This window comes from Apodemus sylvaticus, chromosome 14 (genome assembly GCF_947179515.1).
Source record: "Apodemus sylvaticus chromosome 14, mApoSyl1.1, whole genome shotgun sequence".
Lineage (NCBI taxonomy): Eukaryota > Metazoa > Chordata > Mammalia > Rodentia > Muridae > Apodemus > Apodemus sylvaticus.
Window position 1 is genome coordinate 10,984,020 of NC_067485.1, and position 27,564 is coordinate 11,011,583.

At 43.8% G+C, this 27,564-nt stretch overlaps 2 protein-coding genes across 2 annotated transcripts; one reads left to right on the plus strand and one right to left on the minus strand.

The window, feature by feature from the left end:
• Nucleotides 1–2,737: 2,737 nt before the first annotated feature.
• Nucleotides 2,738–9,219, plus strand: Lect2 (leukocyte cell derived chemotaxin 2). The gene is made up of 4 exons (XM_052157726.1): nt 2,738–2,783; nt 4,235–4,331; nt 6,086–6,231; nt 9,053–9,219. Exons 1-4 carry the CDS (start codon nt 2,738–2,740, stop codon nt 9,217–9,219), a joined length of 456 nt encoding a protein of 151 aa, XP_052013686.1.
• Nucleotides 9,220–14,975: 5,756 nt separating this feature from the next.
• On the minus strand, nt 14,976–26,847 carry LOC127664745 (F-box/LRR-repeat protein 21). Its single transcript, XM_052156888.1, has 5 exons — nt 26,752–26,847; nt 25,510–25,876; nt 24,983–25,105; nt 19,705–19,876; nt 14,976–15,898 (listed from the first exon to the last, which is right to left on the minus strand). Exons 2-5 carry the CDS (start codon nt 25,873–25,875, stop codon nt 15,255–15,257), a joined length of 1,305 nt encoding a protein of 434 aa, XP_052012848.1. The 5' UTR covers nt 25,876; nt 26,752–26,847; the 3' UTR covers nt 14,976–15,254.
• Between the last annotated feature and the right edge of the window lie 717 nt (nt 26,848–27,564).

Sequence of the window (27,564 nt, forward strand, 5' to 3'; positions counted from 1 at the left end):
TGTCCTCTGAAAAGGTTAAACTGTCTTTTATCTTCAGTCAGTGTGCTGGCGGCCCGGTCTGCGAGCTCTGCCTAACTGACAGGTGAAATTCTTCTCCTGTTCTGTAACCATCTGTAAGAGAAACGCTCCTAATGCCACCACCTGTCCATGGCTTGCCTGCATTCTGTTGTGAAAGTCCGTGGATACCTCTGCTCATTTGCCTGCTGGTTGCTTACAAGGTGTCCCTTGTAAGGATTCTTAGTATGGGGAGAGTGATGACAGCAATCAGAATGCACTGCCTCCATGCTTGGAGTTGTCAAAGTACAAATTTAATAAAAGCTTTAGTAAATACGCCCCCCCCCGAGTGTGTGTGTGTGTGTGTGTATTATATGCATATAATGTATATATATGCATATGCAGTATATGTATGACTGGTTAGGATATTGGGAAATGGATCGTGTGTGTGCTATGTGTGTGTGACCCAGACTGACCTTGAATTCAGTGTGTTGTCTAGGATGATCTTGAGCGCCTGACCCCCTGCCTCTATCCCTGGTGCTGAAATTAAAGATTTATACCATCACATCTGTTTTATGAGGCGCTGGGAATCAAACCCAGTTTTATGGGCATTGTGAATACTTGGCAAGCTCTCTACCTCCAGAGAGAGAGAGAGAGAGAGAGAGAGAGAGAGAGAGAGAGAGAGAGAGAGAGAGAGAGAGAGAGAGAGAGAGAGGGAGAGAGGGAGAGAGGGAGGGAGGGAGGGAGGGAGGGAGGGAAGGAGGGAGGGAGGGAGAGGGAGGGAGGGTGTGTCCTGATGTTGCAGGTATTTTCGACCGACCATAGTCTTTGACTCTTATCAGGATATTATTTTCTTTATTGCTGCAACAATCTATCAGCAAATGTTTTCTTTGGTCTCTGGGGTTTTGGACATTGAAAGGCGTAATATATTCCAAAACTGAAAAAAAAACCCCATGTGAATTTCAGGGTTTACAATTCCCCTTCCTTCCCCTCTCTTCCTCTTTCGCATGGAAATGTTGGTCCACTTTGATGTGCAGAGCAAGCTTTTATTTCCTTCCAGATGTCTCCTGCGCTGTATCCCCTCAGGAAGTGGTGTGCCTACTGTGCGCTGTACACTGCATGCATCTGGGCCTGCTTCTGCATTCCGTTTCTCCCCAGTAATCTGCTCTTGTTCCTGCTCAGGATCAATTCTGCGAGGCCTGCACGGTGGTGGCCCTGTGCACACCACCCTCCGTGAGCAGCTGGCTGTGTGAAGTCTCAGGCAGCCTCGCAGGTGGCATCCAGTGCCGCTCGCCGTGATGGGGGTGTAATGTTGCTCGCCGTGATGGGGTGTTCTGGGCTGTCTTCAGCTGGGAGTCTCTGCTTCACGTGGATCTTCATTGTGTCCTGGGGCAGCCGGGCAGCCTGGCGCTGGCAGAACACCGGAAGCAGGGCGCAATGACCAAGACCAGGCCAGGCTACAGGGACCTGCTGTCACCTCTGACTCACTCGGTCAAAGCCACAGAGCTGAGCCAAAACCACGGACTGGGGAAGTGTCCAGGGAGACGTGGGACAGGGTGTGGCCGCAGATGTGGAAGAGTTCTAGCACAAGTCCCCTCAGCCGCTGACCAGGTGTGCAAGGGCAGAGGCTTCACAGAAAAGTCTAGCCCTTGTCTGATGTTCAGGGTAGTGAGGGGCTGGTAGTTTATATATGAAAATTCCGATTCGGAAAATGTAATTATAAATAAAAAGCACAGAGGGAATTAGAGAACGTTGCATCTGTGCCTCCTATAATTGACAAATTAATGTTTTGCAGAGTTTCCATTGGCTTTTTTTCCCCCAGAAACAAAATATTTTAGAGCTTACATAGCCACGACGCTCCACGCAGCTCACTCCTCCCAGTCTGTGAAAGTGGGTTTGCATCATTGCTTCGCACACAACATTCATGAAGGGCAATGCTTTTTGTTTGGAAGATTTAAAGAAAGGATATGGTATATAATACATAATTCTAGAAGTGCTTTTTCATTCAATAGTCTATTTAGAATCTAATTTTATTAATATATTATTAATATTAATATATTAATATATTAATTGATATTGATATAATAATAATATAGTTTTATTTAAGGTCTGATACTCCATTGAGTGACCTGTTTCATAGTTCAACTATAATTTCCTCTACCAATGGATTCCTTAGGTGTTAATTTCTACCATTATAAGCATTTAAAAATCACATGCTCAAAAGAAATTAGCAAAATTTATCGAACTGTCAATGTTTTCTATAAATCTTATGTAGATGGAATCTAATTGGATGGTTAAAAACCCACCACACCTAAGATGTACACAGCTATTAGGGAGAGTCCTCCATACTAGTCAGCTCTTCCTGAACCATGCCTCCCCCACAGAGGGAAAGGCCTCCAGCAGAGAGCAATAACTATACCACCATTCCCTCCAGCCCCAGCCAAACGACACCAGTCTGCATCAGCTGTATCATTCCTGTTAATATTTAGTCAGTATTTCTGATAGCACTGGCTGCTTCTCCAGATCAAAGGCTTTGGCAGAGGTCTCTGTGCCATCAGACAGCTCTCTCCACAGAATGTTACAGTTTAACCTGACTCATTTTGCTTTCCGTGACTTGTATTAAATCTCGGAGAAACACGGGATTCTAAAGCTGAATTACCAGAAAGGATTGACTCAGTCCCTGCAGATCGTATGTGCACGGGAGCAGTTCTAACTAGAGGAAGAAACAGGAAGCAGCACCCAGATGTTTCCCACAGCAATCCTCATTCCAGCTGCTTTGATTTCCACTGGTAAGTCCAAAAAGTACAATGTCGGGACCCCGGCTAACTTAAGAATTATATACGCGATTTACTCCCAGTTTCAGGCATAGACTTAAAAGCCAACCATAGCAGAATGTGACATAAAATTTAGTGTTAATAACTAAAATTGTAGTAAGTGGGAATGGTGTAGCGAACGGAGCAGGTGGATTTCTCCCACGTCTCTTCCTGATGATCTGATTCTTCAGTCAGGGAATGTAAACACAGAGAAAGGAGACTTCCAGAGGAGCCTTCAGTCCTGGCCTGGAACTTAGTAACACCTCCCCTAGCTTCCATCTCCCTTCCCACCCCCCACCCCAACCTCCAACCCCCCCACCCCAAAAACCCTAGAAGGTGAAAGTCTCAAGTCTTGGATGTGGGAAGTTCCTGACACAGCAAAGGCTGGCTTGGGATGAAGGGAAAGTCCTCTTGGTGTGCACAGCAGACAAGACAAATGGATTAATAAACTACCCACTAGATCCCTCAGTTGCCCAGGATAATGCTGGTTCCACGCTGCTATGGCCTGACCATAGCATTAATTTGAAGCTCAGATCCACATTAGAAGACGTTGAGACTCACATTTGAAGTTACAGTAATGAATATACTTTACAGACATATTCTGAAGATTTTCTTCACAGCATAGACATTAGTGACGGGTAAAACAACTTTAAAGAAAGCCAACTGTTAAATTAGCATGCTCTTGCTTTTGCTTCAAAGTGGGAGGCTGAAATTGCTAACTGTCCCCTGCAAATATTAATACTGAGAATCAGGGAGTACATACAACTGATATGACTTATGATACTAAAGGGGTAAGCTGCACTTAAAGCCTACATAAAATATGGTGAGAGTCAGCACCTCTGACTGTGTTTACTCTTCGGAACCTTCATGCAATCACCTCTGCTCCCTTCCCAGCATCCTCTGGGTCTCACTTTAGGCGAACCGTGGATTGTTACTTTCAATCACATCTCAAATATCCACTTCTGTGTTCGCAAAGATGAGATTTAGGTCATGCTTCGTAAAGCTGGGGGTTCAGAGTATGCGTCGACTGTGAGTCAAACGTCTGCTCGGATGCCATTCTTAGGCCTGATTATGACAGCATGTCAAAGCCCCTGCGAGGCTTCCTGAGGCTCGTCTGCTTTTGAGCTGTGTGCCTTTCGTAGGCTTAGCCGTGGTGAACCCCAGCTCTGCAACAAGCAAAGGAAAATTAAAAAGTACACTTTATACCTCGTATTCGTGAATGATTCCAAGCAGTGATATAATGGAGGTTCATGCTTATAAATAAGTATTTTATATGGCACAGAATTACATAGCCAGGGGATCACATTTAATATCTGAATGAGCTGTTCATAGGAGACACTGACCAAATGAGGGGGGATTAGACCCCAGTGTCCTGGGGAGACGTACAGGCTGTGGGTGCCCATGACTCTCATATTTCTCCTCTGTAGCCCTGGCAGGACCATGGGCTAACATATGTGCCGGCAAGTCTTCCAACGAGATCCGGACATGTGACAGCTACGGCTGTGGCCAGTACTCTGCTCAAAGGTATGGGCGATCCCACAGCTGCCGCCTTGCTGCTTCCTCTCCTTTTGCATTGTCCTATGTTACTTAGAGGACCCACAGTGACCTCCCTTGGACAGACTGGAAGCCAGTGCTGTGTGCAGCAATGACTGTATTTGGAGCAGCTTCCAAATTCTGCTTCAAGATGGTACTGGAGACAAAGCCAGAGAGAGAGAAAGGAATCAAAGCAATGTTGTTGTTGTTATTGGTGTTATTGATGTTGATTTTGTTATTGTTGTTGATGTTGTTATCATTGTTGTTATTATTGGTGATGTTATTATTGTTGTTATTGTTGTTGATGTTGTTATTGATGTTGATGTTATTGTTAATGTTGTTATCATTGTTGTTGTTATTGTAATTGTTGTTGTTGTTGTTATTGTTGCTGTTGTTGTTGTTCCTTCTCAAATTCTCCACTTGCTTCCAAAATGAAAAACAAAACTATCTTATTGCATTGTATAGATAAGGAATTTGAACTGGTTGATCATCCAGTAGAGCTGGAGATGGTAAAGGCTACATTTGAATGGAGCCTTTTGGACTCTTTTTGCATTCAGAATACCTTTACTAACCAAAGACCTGGAATTCAAACATTAGAGGCAGACTCTAAGCAGGCAAGAAAGTGGCAATCCCTTTCAGCTGAGGGCCAGACTCCTGAGGTTCCAATAACATGCACACCATGCACAAAGCGGCCACCTGTCTAACTGCATCACCGGTCCCCACCCTAATCAGAGCAGACATCCCACATGTTCCTGCTTGCACAGACGCACCAAATGCGCAGGACAGGGTTGAGGCGTGGCAAACAGGAAGAAGGGACTCTAGGCCCTTCCCGTGCACCCTGACCATGGCAGCCTTACACACCAGCCTGAGGATCCCATCCCTGTGAATACGATGGTTCAGTGGTGCCCACTAGAAGGGAGAAGGATCCTGGGGAGACAGGCAGTGAGAGCCAGAATTGCTGTGTCAGAGACAAACTCAAGAAGCCTCACTTCATGGAACGATCTTGTTTGTGCATCATTAGCTTTGACAAGCCTGGGGGGAGTCCCTCGCTGTTTTAGAAAAGTATTTATACCAACGGAAAGTATTTATACCAACAGAAAAGTATTTATACCAACAGAAAAGTATTTATACCAACAGAAGAGTATTTGTGAGTACTTTTGCTATGAGAAAAAAAAAGACTTGGAAAAAAAACACATGGCAATTGTTATACAATAGGGTCCCCTAAAACAGTAACATTTTAAAATTGGTTTTGAGAAGAAGTGTATGGCTCAGTGGTACAGCACTGGCCTAGAACCCACCAGGCCCTGGGTTTGATTCCCAACACTGAAAAAATAAAAGGCCTTGAAGGGGTCAAGATTCTGGAAATGTATTTGTACACTTTGTTTTCAAAATACCACACAATAATCATAATAATCAAAATGAAGGTATAGTAAGAAAAATAAATAAATGAATTTTCTAATAAAAATAATCATAATAATAATATTATAAGCCTTAAACATCATCATTGAAGAGTTATTATAAATCAAATATGATTTTAAATTATTTACTCTTTATAATATGATCACCAGTACGTGTGGACAGAGAGGTTAACTGGCCTAAACAGAATAACATATCCTGGGCACTGCAGTATCTTCTGGCTGTTTCAAGTTTTGATGCCCAAGGCTGCGAACTGTACACTAAGAACACAATCCTAGCATTACATTTCCTTGGAACACCCTCTCTGATGGTGCTTATTTATATTCTAGAACCCAAAAGCATCACCCAGGTGTGGATGTCCTGTGCTCAGATGGGTCTGTGGTGTACGCACCATTCACCGGGAAGATAGTGGGCCAGGAGAAACCCTATAGAAACAGAAATGCCATCAATGATGGTGTTCGACTGTCTGGAAGAGGTAAGAGTATCAATCTGGGACACCGTCCGGGTGCTGAGGGGACACCATCCGGGTGCTGAGGGGACACCGTCCGGGTGCTGAGGGGACACCGTCCGGGTGCTGAGGGGACACCGTCCGGGTGCTGAGGCTTAGTTATTCAATGCAGGCTCCATAGACAGAAGTCTCATGTTTCTTCCAAGATAGTAAGATCTAGAACATACCGGATAATCCCAGCAGAAAACAGAAGGTTCCTCATGGTTCCCCGAAGCCCGCCTATGTGATAAGATCACCAAACTCCATAGCTGACCTGGCTCCCCTTCTGTGGCCCAGGTGCCTCTGCTTAGAAGACTGTCTGGGCGGAACTGATATCCACAACAGACACACACTTCCATTTACCAGAATCCCACAGTTCACTAACTTCTGCAGCCGGTGAATGCCGACTATTTCCGAATGCCTCTGTTTGGTAAGGCAAGGCCCCAGGCTCTGCATTGGTGCTTTGTTCATTTGAATTCTATTGAGATCCGATATGTGAACAAAACTGTCCATCATGCAGGAGTGGAATTCCAGGAGCTGTTAACGTTTGGGTAACAAGACAGAAGAGAACCAGCCCCCAGATGCCCCCTGTGCTGGCACTATACTGCTGCTCTCAGCAAGGACAGTCACTAAGCACAGCATGTTAGTCTGGCCTGTTTGGAAAGATAACTGGACTTAAGCAGTCTGCACTGTTTCTTATGAAGTCCCTTGAATTACCTATCGCAGTTGTGCAATTCACCCCGCCCCGTGTTCTTACATCCATGTCCATTCTTTTTATTTAGAGATGAATAAATACAGCTTGTTAAAAAGGGGAGAACATTCCAGATCATGGGAGTGGGCTAGTGAGCTGAGCGTAAAATCCCCAAAGGCCCATGTTCATTCTTGTATTATACATATTCCATGTCCATCTTTAGATGGACACTATAGTAACTTCCAGTTTTAGATGACTGGGAAAATGTTGCTAGGAATTTTCTGGTGCCTGTTGTGGTGCTAAGGATGGAAGCTAGACTAGTGTTCACACCAGCTCTATTACTGGGTTATATATACCCAGTGCCTCTTGCACTCTTTTTAAGTGTGTGTGCATGCACGTGTGCATGCATGTGTGCACAGTCAAGTTCCTACATGCAAGAGCACATGCGTGTATGGGCACACACCTGAGCGCTTCTGGAGGGCACAGGATAACCTTGCATGGTTTTCCTCCAGTGCTGTCTGCCTTGGTTTTCTTTTCCTTCAATTTTTGACATTCATTTACTTATTTCTGTGCATGTGTATGTGTGTAGGTGAGGATATCCAGTAGGGCTTTTTGGCCACCCATCTATTCCTTTCTAGGTCACAAGAATTCTAGGGTTGGAATGAATCTGATTACTTTATTATCTCTTAGCCACCTTGACCTTGGCTCTGGCTACAAAGTATCACAGCAAAGACACAGTTTAATGACACCAATTCCTCCTGTCATTTAAGTAACAGAAAACAGTCAGGAAATAGCTTTTCGAAGGCTTGGGGTCTCTCAAAGGCTTGGTGATGAGTTGTCCCCTGGAATACCCTCTTTTACTGTGATAAAAAATAAATACAGTTTATCAGGCAGAAAGAGCACCCAGTGGGAGCACGGCGCAGCTGCTCACACTGGATCTGCAGTCAGGAAGCAGAGATGAGGGCTGGTGCTCACCAGGCTCCTCCTTCTCCTTTATTCAGTCTGAGCCCTGAGCCCATGGTACTGCTCATATTAGACAGAGCCTTTCCTCATTGGTTAAACATCAGTGAAAATCCTTTGCTTGTCTTCTAATGGTTCTAACTCCAGTTAGACAGCAAAGATTAACCATCGCACCACCACAGAAGTGGACATATGTGTAATTACAAGATGAGCCTGTTATGTAAAATTCATGCCTCTCAAGCACAAGGACCAAGTGGAACCTTTTTAACCCACGTTGAAAACCCAACATGGTGGTATGCCCTTTAACACCAGCACTGGGGAAGTCCAGGCAGAGGATTCCTGGGACTTGCTGACCAACCAGTCTAGCATAACGGGTGAACTCCAAGCCATTCACTCACATACATACACAGACATACAAACACACACACACACACACACACACACACACACACACACTGAGATACCACCACAAAGCAGAGAGAAAGAGTTAACTGGGAATGGATCATACTTGTGAAACTTCCAAAAGCCCACTCCCTGGGACACGCCCCTTCTAAAAAGACCACACCTCCTAACTCTTCCCAGACAGTTCCAACTGGAGACCAGGCATTCAAATATAAGTCTACAGGGGCCATTCTCAGTCAAATTACCCACGAGCCAAAATAACTCTTTTCCTCCAGTCAGACTAGGGGGTTACTGGGGTCAGCTGATCAATGCATCCATGTACTAGGATTCTGCTTCAAGTGGTCCCAGGACATCCCACCTGCCTGTGGCTATTTCTCTGGTTCTGAAGTCTGCTGTGGCGAGCACACTCAGAACTCAGCAGTGTGCTGTCATACCTAGTGTGTATTTCCAGCTGCTACACAATTTCCTAAAGTGGCTATTTGGAACAAGGTATCTTATTGGCCCAAAGCTTGGCCAGTAGGCTAGGCAGGCTGGCTGAGGAGTGCATCAGCAGGAAGACATCTGCCTCTACCTCCCCTGGGCAGAGATTACAAGCACATACCAAAGCTCTCAGTGTCTTCACTGCTTATAGGGATAAAATCAGATCCCCAGACCTTCAAGGCAAGGGTCATACCAATGAACTTATCCCTAGCCCCGTATTTTAAATTTCTGACTCAAGGGTACAGAAGCCCAAATAATATCTTCATTTTCTTTTAGGTTTCTGTGTCAAAATTTTCTACATTAAGCCAATTAAGTATAAAGGTTCTATCAAAAAGGGTGAGAAGCTGGGCACCTTGCTGCCCCTGCAGAAAGTTTACCCTGGCATACAATCGCATGTACACATTGAAAACTGTGACTCCAGTGACCCCACGGCATACCTGTAAGCAGAGACAAAGACCGGAGCTCCTAAATTCAAAGCCATCTCAGAAAGCGGAACCCACCCTGCTCCTGAAGAAATGTGCATTCTAACAGAAACACAAATCCGTGCAAACGCTCACAATTCTGCTTCCGACTCATCGCCACTCTGACAGGTGGGCTCTGATCCGCCTGCCATCTAGAGGGCCAGGGTGTCTTATGTTTTCAAGTTTTAAGTTCTGGTGCCTGAAATAAACGAATGAACTCTCACATGTCCAGACTGTGTTTCTGAGATCTCCGAGCCAGCCACTTCTCTGATTGAAACTGAGGAACAGCCTGATGGGCTTTCTATGACACCAGAGTGAAGAGCCGTTCACAAGACCTGGAACAGCACACGTAAGAAACTCAGGCTGACAAAATCCAGACACTGTCCATAGCTAAGGTGATGCGTTCTCAGCAATGCTCTTACCTTGTCAGGCTAGCTGGAGGAGCAGCCATTCACAGGGATAAGGTTTTCTGGCCTTGCTATCCAAACTCTTTCATGCTCTGCAAGCGTAACAGGTTCCTAGGAAGTGAATGGCAGCATCTTCCCTAAAAGGGCATATTCGGAATCTCAGGGAGGCTGCATGCATGCAGGGATGTCTGGATGGGAAGGAAACTGCCCTTAAGTGATGTGTCGCATGAGCTTGGTCAGGTGGCCTCATCCAGCAACACCATATGCATACCAAGACTTACTTCCATGCACCACTATGTACACAGTGACCCAGTGATATATTCTAATGCTGCTGAAAGGAAGTGCCTAAGAGAGAACAGAACCATACAGATGTGCAAAGGAAGAGAGAAGCTCTGGCTTCAGGCTGGTCAGTAAGACATGGAGTGATCATCTGGAACCCTCCCTCATGAAACTTTGCTCAAGTCCTTTTCAAATATGCAATGATTCCACCCTGACTCATAGATATGTTAAAGGAAAGACAATCAATGGACCTTTATTACTAGAGAAATGACTCCATTTTTTTCCTATGCACAATAATGTTCATGAAAACACTGCCTGTCAAGGTAAAACCAGGGATACTCCAAGTGCCCTTTACCAGAGACAGATTTTAAAGAACAGGTCATAATTACAGAGCCAAAAAGTACACAGCAGTCAGACGAAAGAGTGCTGTTAAATATAACAACATACATAAATCATACAAATATACAGTAATTGAAAAATAAAAATTTACACAAAGTAGGGTGCTCTTTTTATAAGGTCAAAACAGATGGAACAACACAATTTCCAAGAACATGCAGAGGATATCAAATTAAGGAAGAAAGTAAGGAAATGATGGCCTGCATTACCTCAGGGCGGGAGAAAGCAGAGCCACACATGACATTCAGTCATTGCAGTGGCAGATGTGCAGGTGAGGGTGTTCACAAGCACTTCCTGTGAATGAATAGTGTGTCACAGAGCCAACTGCACATACATGCATGCCTACATGTGGCTACAAGAGCCAGTGATGGTTCCCGGGCACAAAAGGACCCACTGCACAGTCCAATTTGAAGTGTGTGTGTGTGTGTGTGTGTGTGTGTGTGTGTGTGTGTGTGTGCAGGTCTGTATCTTTGTCCACCAAGTCACAATATCTATGTAAGACTAGCACATCAAGAATTTCAGTTTTGATTTAAAAGTATATATCCATCACTGTCTGATCTGATGACTTCTGTATTGCTCACTGGTGTCCAACAATTTAGGATTGTTTCAAGAGATTACATTTGCTTTCAGTAGATGAGCATCACGTTCCTGCTGAAGACATGGAAGGACGTGCTACACAGGCTCTGAAGGCAGGTGGAGGGCTCTGAATTACCTGAACAGTGAAGCTGGCCTCAGCGTTCCAGCTAATCAGCATTCCAGAACGGTGCTTAGGAGGTGAAGCACAGTTATATAGAGATGGCATTTTCAAAACCAAGCTGATTCCCCACAGTAGGGAAGAAGAATGTCCACAGAGCAGGCAGAGCAGGAGAGCTGCCTTCACCTGCCTTCCACATTCTTTTTTTTTTTTAATTAATTTTTTTCATTCCGAATGCTTTCCCCTTTCCCAGTTCCCCCCTCCCCATCGGTCTCATAAGCCCTCTTCCCTCCGTCCATTTCCCAATCACCCCCCTCCATTTCCCTGTCCTGGTATTCCCCTACAATGCTGGATCAAGCCCTTTCAAAACCAGGGCCCTCTCTTTCCCTCTTCTTGGGAATGATTTGATATGCTAATTGTGTCTTGAGAATTCAGAGCTTCTGGGCTAATTAATATCCACTTATCGGTGATTACATTCCATGTGTATTCTTTTGTGATTGGGTTACCTCACTTAGGATGATATTTTCCAGTTCCAACCATTTGCCTAAGAATTTCATGAATTCATTGTTTTTAATTGCTGAGTAGCATTCCATTGTGTAAATATACCACATTTTCTGTATCCATTCCTCCATTGAGGGACATATGGGTTCTTTCCAGCTTCTGGCTATTATAAATAAGGCTGTTATGAACATAATGAAGCATGTGTCCTTACTGCATGCCGGGGAATCCTCTGGGTATATGCCCAGGAGAGATATAGCAGGGTCCTCCGGAAGTGTCATGCCCAGTTTTCTGAGGAACCGCCAGACTGATTTCCAAAGTGGTCGTACCATCTTGCAATCTCACCAGCAATGGAGGAGTGTTCCTCTTTCTCCACATCCTCACCAACACCTGCTGTCTCCTGAGTTTTTAACCTTAGCCATTCTGACTGGTGTGAGGTGAAATCTCAGGGTTGTTTTGATTTGCATTTCCTTAATGATTAATGATGTTGAACATTTCTTAAGGTGCTTCTCAGCCATCCAAAGTTCTTCAGATGAAAATTCTTTGTTTAGCTCTGTGCCCCATGTTTTAATAGGGTTATTTAGTTCTCTGGGGTCTAACTTCTTGAGTCCTTTGTATATATTGGATATTAGCCCTCTGTCGGATTTAGGGTTGGTGAATATCCTTTTAAATGGGACCTCATAAAATTACAAAGTTTCTGTAAGGCAAAGGATACTGTCAAAAGGACAAAATGCCTTTCACATTCTTTTGATAGAAGTGCAAAGTCTAGACAAGGACTTAGGAAGACCTAGAACACAGCGCCCTCTAGTGCACCATGTCAGAGCGGTTCCCCGGGTTCAGACAGCAAGTTCAAAAGAGAAAGAATACAATGTAACTTGCTTTTCTTCATAAAAGTTACTATAATACACACCTAAAAATGTGATGCCAGACATTGCTAAGTTGGGTAGCTGCAAGTTAATATGAATAGAGGTATTCTATTTTGAGAATACTTTTAGTGAATTGTAGAAAATTAATTTAATGGAACAGCAAGGTAAGTCACTAATTCTAGGAGTTAGGTCCACAGAATAATATGTCAGGAGGAAGCTTATCACACTCTGGGGCACAACAGCAACTCGGATGCCCTGGAAACATGCTCCCCCTCCTGGCTCGTCTCCCCATACCGTGCAAAGGTCACAGGAAGAAAAGGGGGGGAGAGGGTCCTGTGTTGGTTTTTCTTTAGTCTGATGTACAGAAGGATCCTTCTCTCCACTCTCCACTTACTTTTGCCCACAAAACTACCTGGAAGTTCCCAGAATTCCTCAACAAACACAAACAATACCTTTAACATGAGCAGGCACACGAACAGGCCCATAATGCTCTCTAAGACTAAGGCTTATAACTGCTCATCTGGTGAGAGCCTCCGTAGGCTCCCGGGTAGCGCAGTACTCAGGCTGCTGAAGGACAGGCGATGCTTCCGTGGGGGAGACAGTCAACACAGCATTTTCCAGTGTTGTTTTCAGCTGTCTTTAAAATGATCTGTCCTTCCTTCCACAAACCTAGGAGGTAACCAACTGGTGGAATGGACATGAATTAACGAACTTAGATCCCTCTGAGTTCTCCACCACTCATCACAGTTTCCTTCATGAGGTTCCCACAGGAGGCCCCTGAAAACTCCTTAGAGCAAAACACCTCATGCTCCTCAGAGAGGCCAGGGTCTTCCCTTTCTGGTGCTAGCATTCTCTTGGTGGCTTTTCTCTAATCCCTGTTCTGCTGCCTTAGCCTCGAGGGCAAACACCAGTGGCACTGTGTCACCTTTTTGTGCAGGTGTACACAGCATGTCAGGGGAGGCCGCAGGCCTATCCACTCGGTATTCTCTTTACCCTGACCACAGCTCCCTGGCAGTTAAACCATCCTTCTTAAGCCTGCGGTCTTGTCTCAAGTTTTAAACTATGGCATGCCTTTCTGGGATCTTAAGGTATACATGAGAACTCTGCTGTGCAGTGGTGAGAACTCTGATGTGCAGTGGTGGGAACTCTGATGTGCAGTGGTGAGAACTCTGATGTGCAGTGGTGGGAACTCAGATGTGCAGTGGTGGGAACTCAGATGTGCAGTGGTGGGAACTCTGATGTGCAGTGGTGGGAACTCTGATGTGCAGTGGTGGGAACTCTGATGTACAGTGGTGGGAACTCTGATGTGCAGTGGTGGGAACTCAGATGTGCAATGGTGAGAACTCTGCTGTGCAGTGGTGGGAACTCAGATGTGCAGTGGTGGGAACTTGGATGTGCAGTGGTGAGAACTTGGATGTACAGTGGTGGAAACTTGGATATACAGTGGTGGGAACTCATATGTACAGTGGTGGGAACTCAGATGTGCAGTGGTGGGAACTCTATCTTTGAGAAAGGTTTGGTTGCTATTCTTACTCAGTACTCACTATTACTACACATAGTTTGAAGAATGAAGAACACTCACACGCACATGAGATGCCTGCTCACAGAGCTCACGTGAGAACATATGAATGAAGATAATCCACTTTACAAACTATTTGCAAACTACAATGCATCCCGAGTGCTTAGTAGGCAAGGATACTCACATTTTGATAATGAAAAATACTCAAAACTGGAAAAATACTAAACATTTCTTTTTGGTGAACGCTGACTGCTAATAATAAGTGTACACACCAAAAAATAACGGTGATCTGGTACCAGCAGGGTTTACAATACAATGAAATAAATAGGCCCGGAGGAGACAAGCAGGTCATACACAGCCCAGCAGGGCGTGCTACAGAGCACAGATGGCAAGGATGACCTTCCACACCAAGGGCTTCAGGGGAAAGATCTGAGGGAGCACAGAGAGATGCCCATATGCTGTGTGGTGGCAAGAACAGAGAGGGTGGGAGGTGGGCATACAGTAGGCACAGTGGCTGGCAATGAAGCCAAGTACCCAGGAAACTCTTACGACTAATCTTCATTCTGAGGACCAGTTGGTGAAGGACTTTACCAGTGTTACTAGTTAAATGACAGGACCCACGTGCAAGGGACATGGTGCAGTCCCAGATGGACAGCAGCGGGCCAGTAAACAATGACTCCCAAACACGCCCACAAATCTTACCTCTTCACCCATACTGTGTATGTCAGCATCTTGCTGTATCTTTATGAAATGAACAAGCATCACTGAAGTCTAACATAATGCCCACTGCCCTCCAAATTAATCTAAGAATGGAGTTGAAGTACTCTACAGTTCAAAGTTGCTTACTGAATCACAAGATGCGAAATGTCTTGTAAGTACAATGAAGTATGCCTCTACGATGGCACCTTGAGTTTTCAACAGTATGCATTCTGTAAAACACGCATCAGTACCAGAATGAACCAGATGAGATTAAAATAAGGTTGTAAAATAAAAATTGCATTTAAAGGGATCTAATCTGTAAATTATAAGTATATATTAGTTATGTGATTAAGATAAATTTACTTAGTAAGCTAAAACACTCCTGCAAAGGTTGAGACATCTACATATGTAAATCTTAGACATCTGTAATCTACCCTATTAAAGATCTAACACACAGTGTCTGTGTCCTGACAGCGTTCTCTGTCTATTCAAATTTGTTACATTGTTATCAAATGATTCTGCAGCAACCAATCAAGATAACTTGCAAACAGTAAATATTTAACCTAAACTACCTCAGCAGCACATCTGAAAGTTTACATTTGTGTGCACAGACAACAGCTAACCCTACCAACAGAAAATTCGGAATCTCTGGTAGCCGGTTACCAGATAGGCATCACGTCCGGGAACCACACTCTTCCCAGGTGCTTAGAGACCTCAGTGTGGACTTCATCTTGTGTGTATCTGTCATCCGGGACCAGGACTTCCTCCATGACAGACAGCTGGGTGAGCCTTCTGCCACAGAGTCTTACGAACTCGACGAACGCACTGCAGCTGACTTCACACTCACTCAGGCCTAAGGCGGTTAGGTTTTTACAGCGCTCAGCAATGCGGATGAGTTCACTGTCAAGAGGCTGAAGGCCGTTTGCACACACCACTAACTCAATCAGCCGCGGGCAGTTAAGACCAATCCGGCCCAGGATGGTTCTGCTGACTGAACGCCCGAAATAAAGGTGAGTGACGGGGGTCTCTTCTTTGAAGAATGTCTCAAACTCCTCTTCATACAAAAAGAAGTACATGACAACGTTCACTCCCGGGGAGTGTTTGATCAGCGCGTCCCAGCTGTGTTTCTTGATAGAGTGGAACTTGATCTGTCCGGGGTTTTCACTCACGACATCTATTCGGAGGTGCTCCAGGTTCACGTGAGTCTCACTTGAGAGTGCAAGGAGAAGTTCGTCACTCAGAATGTAGTAATTCAGCGCCAGCTCTCGGAGGCCCTGACAGTGGTCCGCCACACACAGGATCCCTGTGGGAAGTTGGGGGAGATCCTTACGCACAAAGAATCGCACTGATTTTAAAACAGTCTTTGTAAGCTTAAATTTTCTGTTAGTTATTTTACTACACAAATAATAACTAGTGGTATTTGAGAAAATGGCTGCTAAAATATATCATTATATGTGTGTAGGTTTGTTAATGTTTTCCCCAAACTCTTACACACTGGTGGGGGGTGGGAGATCCAAAGTGGAGCACCCACTATGCAAATCAGTTCCTGAGGAACTGAAAGCTGGGCCACCATAGACTCACTCTACCCACTCCAGCCAAAAGGCTAACTCGGCACGCCAGAGCCTTGGGCAGCCATGCTGACTGATACTCTACTCATATCTGCCAAGGCAGAGAAACAGCCTAGGTGTCAATCGACAGATTAATGGGTAAAGAAACTGAGGAACATACACATGGTAACTTTTACTGAATCATGACAGAGATTGCAATTCAGCAAAATGAAGCAACCGGAAATCATAATATTACACAAAATAAGGCAGATCGGGAAAGATAAGTTTCACACTTTCTAACACACTCAACATTTACAAACACACACACACACACACACACAGCATGCCCTAAAGGTGTCCCAGTTTCCTTCTCTATAACGGTCCATCTTGAGGGAAGACACGGCAGGATCCGGGAGGCAGACACTGAAGCAGAGGCCATGGAGGAGGAAGCTTGTTGGTTTGCATCATGGCTCACTCAGCCTGCTTCTCCACCCAGGGCTACTTGCCTGAGGTGATGTCACCCGAAGGGGGACCACGACAATTATTAATCAGGAAATGACCCACAGACTTGTCTTTGGGCCAATATAATGGAGGCGTTTTCAGTTGAGAAGTTCCTGTTTCTCAAATGACCTTACCTTGGGTCAGCTGAAAAAAAAAAACCCACCTATGGAGCATGAGAGGGGCTAGGAAAGGGAAGGAAGATGTAGGGGAAACGGGAGAGAGGTGGAGTAGCTGTGGCCTGAAGGCAGAGGAGCAGGATGTGGAGAGAGGGGGCCAAGGGAGGAATCGAGGCAAAAAGGCATAAAGAATAATAACCATGCTGCTCTGAGGACCCCCAGACCCAGGTGAAGCCTAACGTGGCAGTCTGTCTGCGGTCCTAGAACTCTAGATGGATGGTGGAGAAGAGGAATACCCAGAAGCCCCTGGGCCATCTGACCTGGTGTACACAGTGGCAAAAAAGATACCCTGTCTCAAACAAATTGGAAAAGGGTTTTAAGAAAATGCCCCACTCCTCCACTGTAGTGACTAGAACATGTTTTCATTTTGATCACAGGCGTGGGGATATGAGGAACGTGGGACTGCTGCAGCAGCTGAATATGATTTGCCTGAATATGATTTGCCTCGTGCTCTAGCAGAACTGTGGTTTTGCCAGCTGCAGATAGTTTCTGCCATGGTATGATGTTTGGAATTCTGGGAACGTTTCAGAGGGTGTATAAAGGTGAGGACCCTGAGAGGCAGGACTGGGGGTATTGGCCATTGGGGGGGAGAAAGGCAGGACTGGGGGTGTTGGCCATTGAGGGGGAGGCAGGACTTGGGGTGTTGGCCATTGGGGGGGGGGAGGCAGGACTGGGGGTTGTTGGCCGTTGGAGGGGTTGTGGTTTGTTAGTAGTGGTGTTCAAATAAGAAACAAAAGAAGAAAGAAATAGATTTGGGGATCTCTCTCTTTCCTCTCTTTCACTTATTTGCTATTATGAGGTAAAATTGGGGGATTGAGGGGTGGGAAAAAGAAGAACCCACAAAGTAGCAAATACCAGCTACACGTCATGATAAAAGTCCTGAAGAAACTGGGAGTCATAGAAACGTATCTCAGCATAACAAAGGTTACATATGGTGAACCTATAGCTGACGTCATATAGACGGGGGTGGGGGGGTCACTGTGACTAACCTGAGGAACAGAACAAGGTTGCTCACTTTCTCCTCTCGCTGTCATAACAGAAACCATAGAACATCTGAGAGAAGCCAATAAATGGAATATAAATAAGTATGCTAGTGGCTGCATGTCAGTTTGACACAAACAAGAGTCATCTGGGAGGAGGTAATCTCACCTGAGAAAAGGCCTCCAGCAGACTGACCTGTGAGTAAACCTGAGGTGAATTTCTTGATTAGTGATTTATGTTGGAATGCCACGCCTATTGTGCGTGGTGCCATGTTGGGTCGGTGAAAAATGTAGGCTGAGCAAGCCACAGGAAGTCAGCCATTAACCAGCATTCCTTGTTCTCCGTGACCTCTGTCTGTGGATATGGACTACAGGCTGTAAGATGATGTAAGCCCTTTCTTCTCCAAGTTTCTGGTCACAGTGCTGTCTCACAGCCACAGACAGAGCCCGATTGAGACAGCAGGATGGGGAAAGTCCTTCCAGATGGCACACCTCTCTACCAGAAACCTCCAGACAGACAGACAGGCAGGGTACAAAGCGAGCAAACCAATGTCACTCCCCTCTTCTACTTACCAGGAGCAAATGTGCTGAGGAAGAAATCAGGAAAACAACACGCTCACATTTGCCCTGCCCCATGCACACCCTGGAATGAACCAAACCAGGGAAGCAAAAACATCATCAATGAAAACTCCAAAACATGTGAGTCAGAAAGCGTGAAGCTGACACCAGACGCTGGAGTACACGCTCTGTCGGCAGGGTGTAGACAAACCAAGATGCAACTGAGCTGAAATGTCCTGCAAGCTGACATTCATAATGCTTCAATGGACTATGAAGGCTTGGGAAGCTGGGTGGGGATCTACAGTCTTACCCAGCTATGAATCCTGTGTGCAGCAACCTCTGCTAGGCAAAAAGTGCCCACTGATAATCTTGGTGGCGTGAGCTTTATGGGAATGACCAACCACTTTCTAATCAAATCTGAGGCCACTCCACAGAATTGATGCTTGATGTTGTAACCTGTTTAAAAGCCCATGGTTGGTAGGGACCCGCCATGGAAGTGTCTACTGTTGTTCTGCTGAGCAGGCTTGCTATGCCCACGAAACTGACATCTAAATATTTATCTTACACTCATGGCTTAGTGCTGTGTAGCCTTGATCAGAGAAGCTCCATTCTGTAGTGGATAGCAGTTACTGCAGAGACTTTAGCTGGTAAAGGAGTTGAGAACATAAGTGACTTTTGAGTGTTCAACCCTAAACGGAGTATCTATACAACTCCCTCAAGACTCAGGAAAGACCGCAGAAGAGGAAAGAATGCAAGAGACAGCGGACAGGAAAACATTCTGTGGAATGCTGTCTTCGGGAAATGACATTTTGCTTGTAGTCTGGAGTTCACAGGGGCTAAGGTTACCCACCAACATATCAATCATGGGTCCCACCCCTCCCTGAGCATCTAGTTTCTGTTGACAGTTGCTGGGGGGAGGAGATTTTCTTCAGTGGTATCGCCGCTGGTAAACTGCCCATCTGCCAATGAATAATCTCAATCCATGCTCATGAAAGTAATTGCATTAAACTCAGTGGGTCAAAAAGAAAAAAAGAGAAGAAATTAATTAGAATGGGAGCTGGCTGGGGGGAAGAAGGGACTCAGGCAGGGGAGGACCAAAAGAAGAAAATATACGATACACATGCATGAAATTGTCAAATGTAGGTCATTAATTTAGAAAAGATTAACACAGGTAGAAGGGGAAAACATTGTCTGAGGATGCAACTTACTCTAATTTGAAGATTAAGACTGCTTTTGAATAAAGCTAATAAATTACGTCCCAAAGGCATGTGCTTTTCAATAAGCGATCTACTATTACTATAATAAAAAGTTCTCAATTAATTAATATTTAAAAAAAATACAACCTACCATCAGATGAAACGTGAGGACAGCTACTCATTTTTAGGAGTCGCAGGGTGTCACTGTTGTTAGCCACAAGAATCTTCAGGGACGGGTCGTCCACCGGCGTGTCCTCAATTTTAATCGATGACAACGATTTTGAGTTGACAAACACGACCGTCAGTGCCGACACAAAGTGAGACTAATGTGGCGATAAGGGGGAAAAAGTTATGAAAACATTATTTAAAACTCAGTTTCGATCCAGTGGCTTTGAAAAAACAATTAGCTAAATGCTAAAAAAAAAAACCAAAAACAAAAAAAAAAACAGTGACTGTATTAGGTTTTCATGGTATCACTAACCAGTAGAAGCCACTTCTATTGCCTTTCTAAATAAGATTTCACATTGAGTATACAGAGAGTGGGATTCATGACGGCAATTTCATGCAAGTATGTCTTTATACTTAGTTCTTGGTCACGCCCTTCTGTCTGCCATTCCCTACCCTTCCAACTTTACCTGTCCCTGATGCCCTGATCCCTCCAGAGACCACTCCTGCTCTTTTGTTGTGTAGATTCCATTTGCCTCTCTTTCTCCTTCCCTCTCTTTCATGGGTCCCTTCTATTTTCATGATCTCAAGAGCACACACACACACACACACACACAGAGAGAGAGAGAGAGAGAGAGAGAGAGAGTCTAAATAAGAGGTAAAACATGTAGTATTTTTTTTCCTGAGTCTGGTCTATTTCAGTTAACATAAAGATCTCCACTTCCATATATTTTCCTCCAAATACCATGATTTCATAAGTCTTCCAGGAGGAAAAAAATCTACTGTGTATATACTTCACGTACATGATTCATTCATCCATCCGTTGATGGACAACTATCCTGGCTCTACTTCTTAGCTATCATGAACAGTAGATCAGTAAACATGACTACGCATGCATCTTGTGTGGGTGACTTCGACTACTATCTGAGGTAGTTCACCTCACAGCATAACTGGACCCTATAGTAGTGCTTTTGAGGTATATTCTTGCTTTTTGTAGGGGAGTAGGTGGGTGTTGAGCTCAGCTTTAGGTTTTATAATCTATTCTAATAATTTCTGTACAGGGTAAGAGATATGAATCTAATTTCATTCTTCTCCCTGTGGATATCCCGTTTTCTAACCAACATTTGCTGAAGATGCTCCGCTGTATTTTTCCCAATGTGTGTTTTTTGACCTTTGTAGAAAACCAGGGGGCTGTAGCTGTTTGAGCTCAGTTTTAGGTCTCATGTTCGATGACTCTGGTTTACCTGTCTGCTTTGTGATCGTTCCAAGCAGTTCTGCACTATAACCAAGGCCAGCGTTAGTTGAGCACATTGCTCTTTCTGACTATAACTGCTTTGGCAATGAGGATTTCTTTGAGTTTCTGTATGAGTCACAGAATTGTCTTCTCTATCTCTGTGAAGATGTCAATGCAATTTTGATGGAGACCATGCTGAATCTGTAAATCTCTCTGGTCACTGTGGCTACTTTTTATACTATTAATTCTGTCATGAGGTGTCCCATCCTCCAGAATCTTCTTTGATTTCTTTCTTCACTGTCTTAAGGTTTTCATTGCAGAGGTCTCTCACTGCCTTGCTCCCTGGTTAAGCTTAACGCTGAGTTTTCAGGGCCTTTTGGGGGGAATTATAGATGGAATTTTTTCTTGATTTCTTCTTTCTAACAGTTTCACTATTAATAAACAAAAAGGCTGTAGATTTTCTGTGGTGATTTTATATCTTGTTACTTTGCTAAAGTTTGAGAGTTCTGTGGACTCTTTGGGCTCTTGTAAATATAGAACCATGTCTGGGGGCTGGAGAGATGCCTCAGTGGTTAAGAGCGCCGACTGCTCTTCCGGAGGTCCTGAGATCAAATCCCAGTAACCACATGGTGGCTCACAACCATCTGTAATGGGATCTGATACCCTCTTCTGGTGTGTCCAAAGACAGCTACATATAACAATAAATAAATCTTTGTGCTGGAGAGAGCAGGGACTGAGCGAACAAGGTTAACCAGAGTGAGCAGGGCTGACCCGCAAGCAGAGGTTCTAAGTTCAATTCCCAGCAACCACATGAAGGTTCATAACCATCTGTACAGCTACAGTGTACTCATATACATAAAATAAATAAATAAATCTTTAAAAAGAACCATGTCTGCAAGTAGGAATAATTTGTCTTCTTCCTTTCCTATCTTTCATTTATTTCTCCTATTTTACTGCTCTAGCCAAGGCTTCATGTACAATATTGAATGAAATATTATCTACTTACTTATCTAATGTTAGAGGAATGTCAGGGGTGTTGAACTCTGTCAAAGGCCTCTCGTGTGCCCAGGGACATGATCCTATGGCTTCTGTTTTTAAACCTATTTGTGTATTACATATGCAAAATCAACCTTGAATCCCTGGGGGGAAACTACTTTGTTTGTAGTGTGAATATCTTAATGTGCATATCTCATTCATATATCAAAAAGTTCATAGCAAGCATGAAATGATGAAGAAGGAAGTCTCCCAAATACCCTGTAAAGCATGCCTCAGCTGTTTCAACTCTGTGAATGCGACATCCAGTGTTAAACGGAGATGCTTCACTCATTTTCTACAACGGGGATTGGCTAATGACGGACCACCAGACAAGCCCAGTGCAGAGCCTGCTTCTCTAGGTGTCATAGAGATGGTGGGTAAGTTTTTTACATTTTGAAAGAGTTAAAAATAATCTGAAGCATTATACTACATGCCACAAGAACTGCGTGGCACAGACTTTAATGCTCACAGGCCAGGTCTGCACAGCACACAGCCACATGTTTCTCTTTCTGCGTTGTGTGTGTAGGCCTTCCCGTGGCATGAATGGAGCTCAGGAGCTGACACAGAGCTGCAGAGCTCACAAAACCGAGACTACTTATTCTCTGGGCTTTATTGACTGCTTACAAGGAGAAATACACTTCCCCTCTTTCATTCACCTCCATGTTTTCAGACCTAAAACAGTGTCGGGCACACAGCAGCAATAGATATTTGTCCAAAGAATGAATGAAGGGTTATAATCTTATGGGTTTTTTCTAGCAGATTTAAACGATGTAAATAAAAAATAGTTACATGTTTTGAAGGATCACAAAATAAAGCTTATTAATAATTTGCCCTCAAGATAAGCAGAATTCCACTTTTAGATTTACTATTTCTGGCAAAGTCAAAAAGTGTGAAAACTAAATCCAAAGCAAAGTCCTTTTTCCTTCCACAGAATCAATTTTGGCTGTAAAGGTTCCGCCAGCCCTGTTAGGACAAACGTGCTGGTTTATAGCCATGCGAATATGTTGACTCACACGGATTAAAAATGGTTTTCTACATAGTAGAGGACTAAAGACCTCCTAAATTATTATAGAACTGTAACTCCTTTTCAAGAACTATAAAGCCGATTGTTATCCCCTCTTTAATCAACTCTGAATTAGTTGTTTCATTTTGAGGGACACGGAGACAGCAGATCACATGTTTCATCAGAATAAATTTGCTATACTCTTTATGTTTCACAAAATATCACAATTTTATCTAGTTTCCCCACTTATAAGTAGAAAAACCAAGACCGGATCTCAGAAAGCCTCTCAAGCTGTCCAGAGGCCACGGAGCTCCCTGAGACAGAGCAATCTAGCCACTGCCTGCCATCTACGGGGGACCTACACCAGTGAACCCAGATGCTGACCCAGGAGGCTGCTGGGAAATGCTAGCCTTAGCTTTTAGAACCCAAGAAGCATCAGGCCAACCTGACAGATGCAGTGGTTTATAAACAAGGAAGTACCTACTTAGCACTAGTAAGTTTTCATCTGATTACTTACAGTATTCTAAATCCCCAAATGACCCAATTTTTTTTTCAGCATATCTCTTAAAAAGATAACAAGCTAGCAGAAAGCCTGGCCATGGGAGTCATGACTCAGCTCACAGGAGAGAAGATGTAGTTATCCCTGACTACTGTTGGAGATTTTCTCTGGGTCAGTTTTTATCAACAGCAATAATGAAGTGCTTTTTAAAAACCAAATACTATTTTAACCTGAGCTTATGGTGATTAAAAAAAACAAGGCCAGACTGTCATCTCTCAAAGGTTGAATGTGAGAAGAAGACAATAAACAGGCTAAATTAATCATTAAGATGGCACTGAACACTAATGAATGATGTAAAGACGATAAAATGTCCTGCATGTGATGGTCAGTGTGTGTTATCAACCTGACACCTTGGAGCCTTTGGGGATCATGTATGTATGTATGTATGTATGTATGTATGTATGTACGCATGCATGCATGTATGTATATGCATGTATGTATGTATGTATGTATGCGTGCATGCATGTATGCATGCATTGTGTACACGTGTATATATATATGTATATATGCATGTATATGTGTATGCAAGCATGTATGTATTTACTTATTCATTTATTTCTCTCATGCACATTCACATGCTTTCACCTACTTATTGGGGTGACATATAAGATTATCTCTGACAGTCACATGCATGTACACATATGTTTACTTGCACATATGTGGACACAAACATCATTTGCAGGGGTTCTCTCCTACCATCATATGGGTTCTGGGGATCAAACTCAGGTTCTTTGACTTGTTGGGAAGTGCCCTTACCCACTGAGTCATCTCATGCCCCAGGATTATCTGACGGAGGGGAGAAGACTCACTAACTGTGGATAACACCATTCCCTGGCTGGACTCCTGGACTGAGGGGGATGGGAACTGAACAGTAGCATGGAGCATCCTATGCTCCCTGCACGTGGATGCCTCCTGACCAGATGCTTCAAGCTCCTGCTGCCCTGGTTTCCTGACCATGATGGACTGCGTCCTCAGACCCCCAGGGTAGGCCCTTTCCCCTCACATTGCTTTTGACAGGCTATTTTCTCACAGCCACAGGATGAGAAACTAAGACAGGAGGAGGAGAGAGTGAGAGATGTCAGAGAGGAACTGGTAACACACAGGTGAGGCCCAAGTGAGACAGTGGTCTCTGCAACAGGCAATGCTGGCCACTCCTCAGCAACCCCATCTTTCCTCTTTGCTCAATCAGTATCAAATTTTAACTGACAGGCAGATCCTAGGGCTAGCTGGCCAGCCAGTGTAGCCTAAACAAACTCCAAACCAGTGAGAAACTCAAGTCTTAGAGGAGAGTGACAGTGTTTCTGGGGGTGACACATAGGGTTGTCTCTGACAGTCACATGCACGTGCACATATGTTCACTTGCACATACGTGAACACAAACATCATTTAAAAAAGAAGTTTAGCATATCTCACAAGAAGGACGGTATTCTTACCTTTGGCACATTCATGAAACTTGGTTTGGCTGTTGAAATCAATCCCAAGGTCTGGATAGAACAATTTACCAGCTGAGAAAGAATATCACAGGCAGCTTCCGCTGACTCAGTACTGCTATCAACCTAGAAAGACAATTTTAAATCTAAGTTTCCTGAGTGCACTTTATCAGAACTACTGGAAGTGCAATTACTTCATGGAATTCAACAGCCACGTTCTGTTCATCCCTTTCATCAGTATGAATGAGTATTTTGATATAAAATGTCTGAGCTCACAAAGGGAGAAACAGAGGTGACAAGGTGACTCGGTAGCGCTTCACTCTTTCAGCCCTTTATGATTATCTGGGAGTTAATAATAGCCAAAGGAGAATTCGGGTACAGCTTAAGTTCTCTATTTCAGTCTGTGCAGTAACTAGAGAAAAATAAGAAATCAAAGTGCGATAAAAATCCCGGGGAATTTACCAAGTGCGTGATGGCAAGCATCCAAACACAGAAAACACGTCAACGCGTCAACGGAAGCTGCTCTGTACCTTAAAGCTGACATACTGAAGATGTGCAGCGTGCTTTTTGATGATCTGCTGAATGAGGTCGGGGTGAGTGGACTTAAAATAAGAAGTTGCTGATTGGTTCAGCTCGAACTCAAACTTCCTCCAAAGCTCGGGAATGTGGAACACCTCATTCCATCTCCTACACACGGAGGAGGCTCGAGCTCGGTCTATCAAAGGAAGATACTGGAAAATCTGTAATATGACGTGGTGAGGTAATGTCCCCCAGTCCAGCAGGACAGACAGCATGTGAGTCTGGCGCAGGGAAGTGCAGAGCCCGCGCTTAGGCTGCTTCACTGCTGGGGGCGACCGGATGACTTTATTCACAGCAGATAAATTATTCCTCTTCATTCTGTAAGTACCAGCAAAACCTTTGTTTGTTTTCTTTTTTCACTTTGCCACAAAGTATTTGTACTCTAATTGTATAAAATAATATTACAGGAGGAAAGTAATCCAATGGACACAATTCTAACAGTAATCTTCCATTTCATGCATTGATCGGTGCTACTTTGTGCTACTGAGGACAGAGGTGAGCGCTAACCTGTGCTCAAAACCAGGATCAGTGTGTTTCCTTCAAAAGAAAGTACCACACTGAAATGCTGTTAAACTCCCGGGAAATCTGGGAGACAGCGCAACTAAACTAAACGCACTGAGAGTCGGGAAAAGTCCCAGCCATGCCACAGACTAGCCCTATGTGACTCTAACCTTGACTCCTCATCCATAAGACAGGGATCGGAGCACTCCTAAAGCTGCCTGCGGATTATACCACGTTGAGTGCATAGCACATATTCAAGAAGTGCTGCTGTGTTAGTAAGCCAAGTCACAACTCTAACAGGAAACCACACGATTGGCGATGAAGAATTCTGTTAAGTGTGGACAAGCAGGGACAGACTCATTGTTTGTACATATCTGAGCCTCTTTGGTCACTAATAAAGAATGTAAGAATGGGCATTATTCTCCCCCAGAAAGACTCTTGAGGTGTTAACTACCGGGCATACTACAAAGTATCTAACACTCTGAAAACCATACATGTTGCTATACATAACAATTTATCTTTGATCTTCTCACTGATTTATGTAAGAATACAAAATATTAAATATACAATTATCTGAGAGTCTTCATAAGGTGAAAATAGTTCAGAACTCAACTCTGATTAACGACTTAACCCTCACTTCACCCATCTCTCAAGGAACACATATACAAACGCAGTGTCCAAATGGAACATACCTTCAAATCTACTGAAATATTTATTTACAACGTAAGTACATCTGTCTTGTGGTTCAGTCTGAGTGATGAGAAACATTTCTTAACCACAACATAAAGTTGGATCCCAGAAGCAGGACTGACCTATAAAACCACTGAAAAACATAAAAAAACCTAAAAAAATGATCATTTTTAGGTCTTAGAAACTGCAATGGGAAACAAAACCCTTGCTAACCTGTATCTCAAGCATCAAAGGAAGAGTTACTATATGTATCTCTGTCTGACTGAATAGTTACACAGGTAACTTAGAACCTGTCATACAATGCAAGGCAACAATTCAGAGCACAGCCTACAGATGTACTCTTTACTGCTACTTCTCTTAAAAACTCTGTGTATACACATGTATATGTGTGTATGTGTGTATGTGTACATCTGTGTATTTGTGTGTGTATATATATATGTATGTGTGTATTGTGTATGTGTGTATATATGTATATGTGTGTATTGTATATGTGTATTATGTTTGTGTGTATATATCTGTGTGTATGTGTATACATATGTATATGTGTGAATGTGTATAATATGTATGTGTATGTGTGTATGTCTGTGTGTATGTGTGCATGTGTGTATGTGTGTACATATATGTGTGTATGTCTGTGTGTATATTGTAATAGGTATGTGTATGTGTATATATGTCTGTGTATATGTGTGTATGTCTGTGTGTATGTGTGCATATGTATACATGTGTGTGTAATATGTATATGTGCATATGTGTACATGTGTACAATATGTATGTGTATATGTGTATATATCTGTGTGTATGTGTGTATATATGTG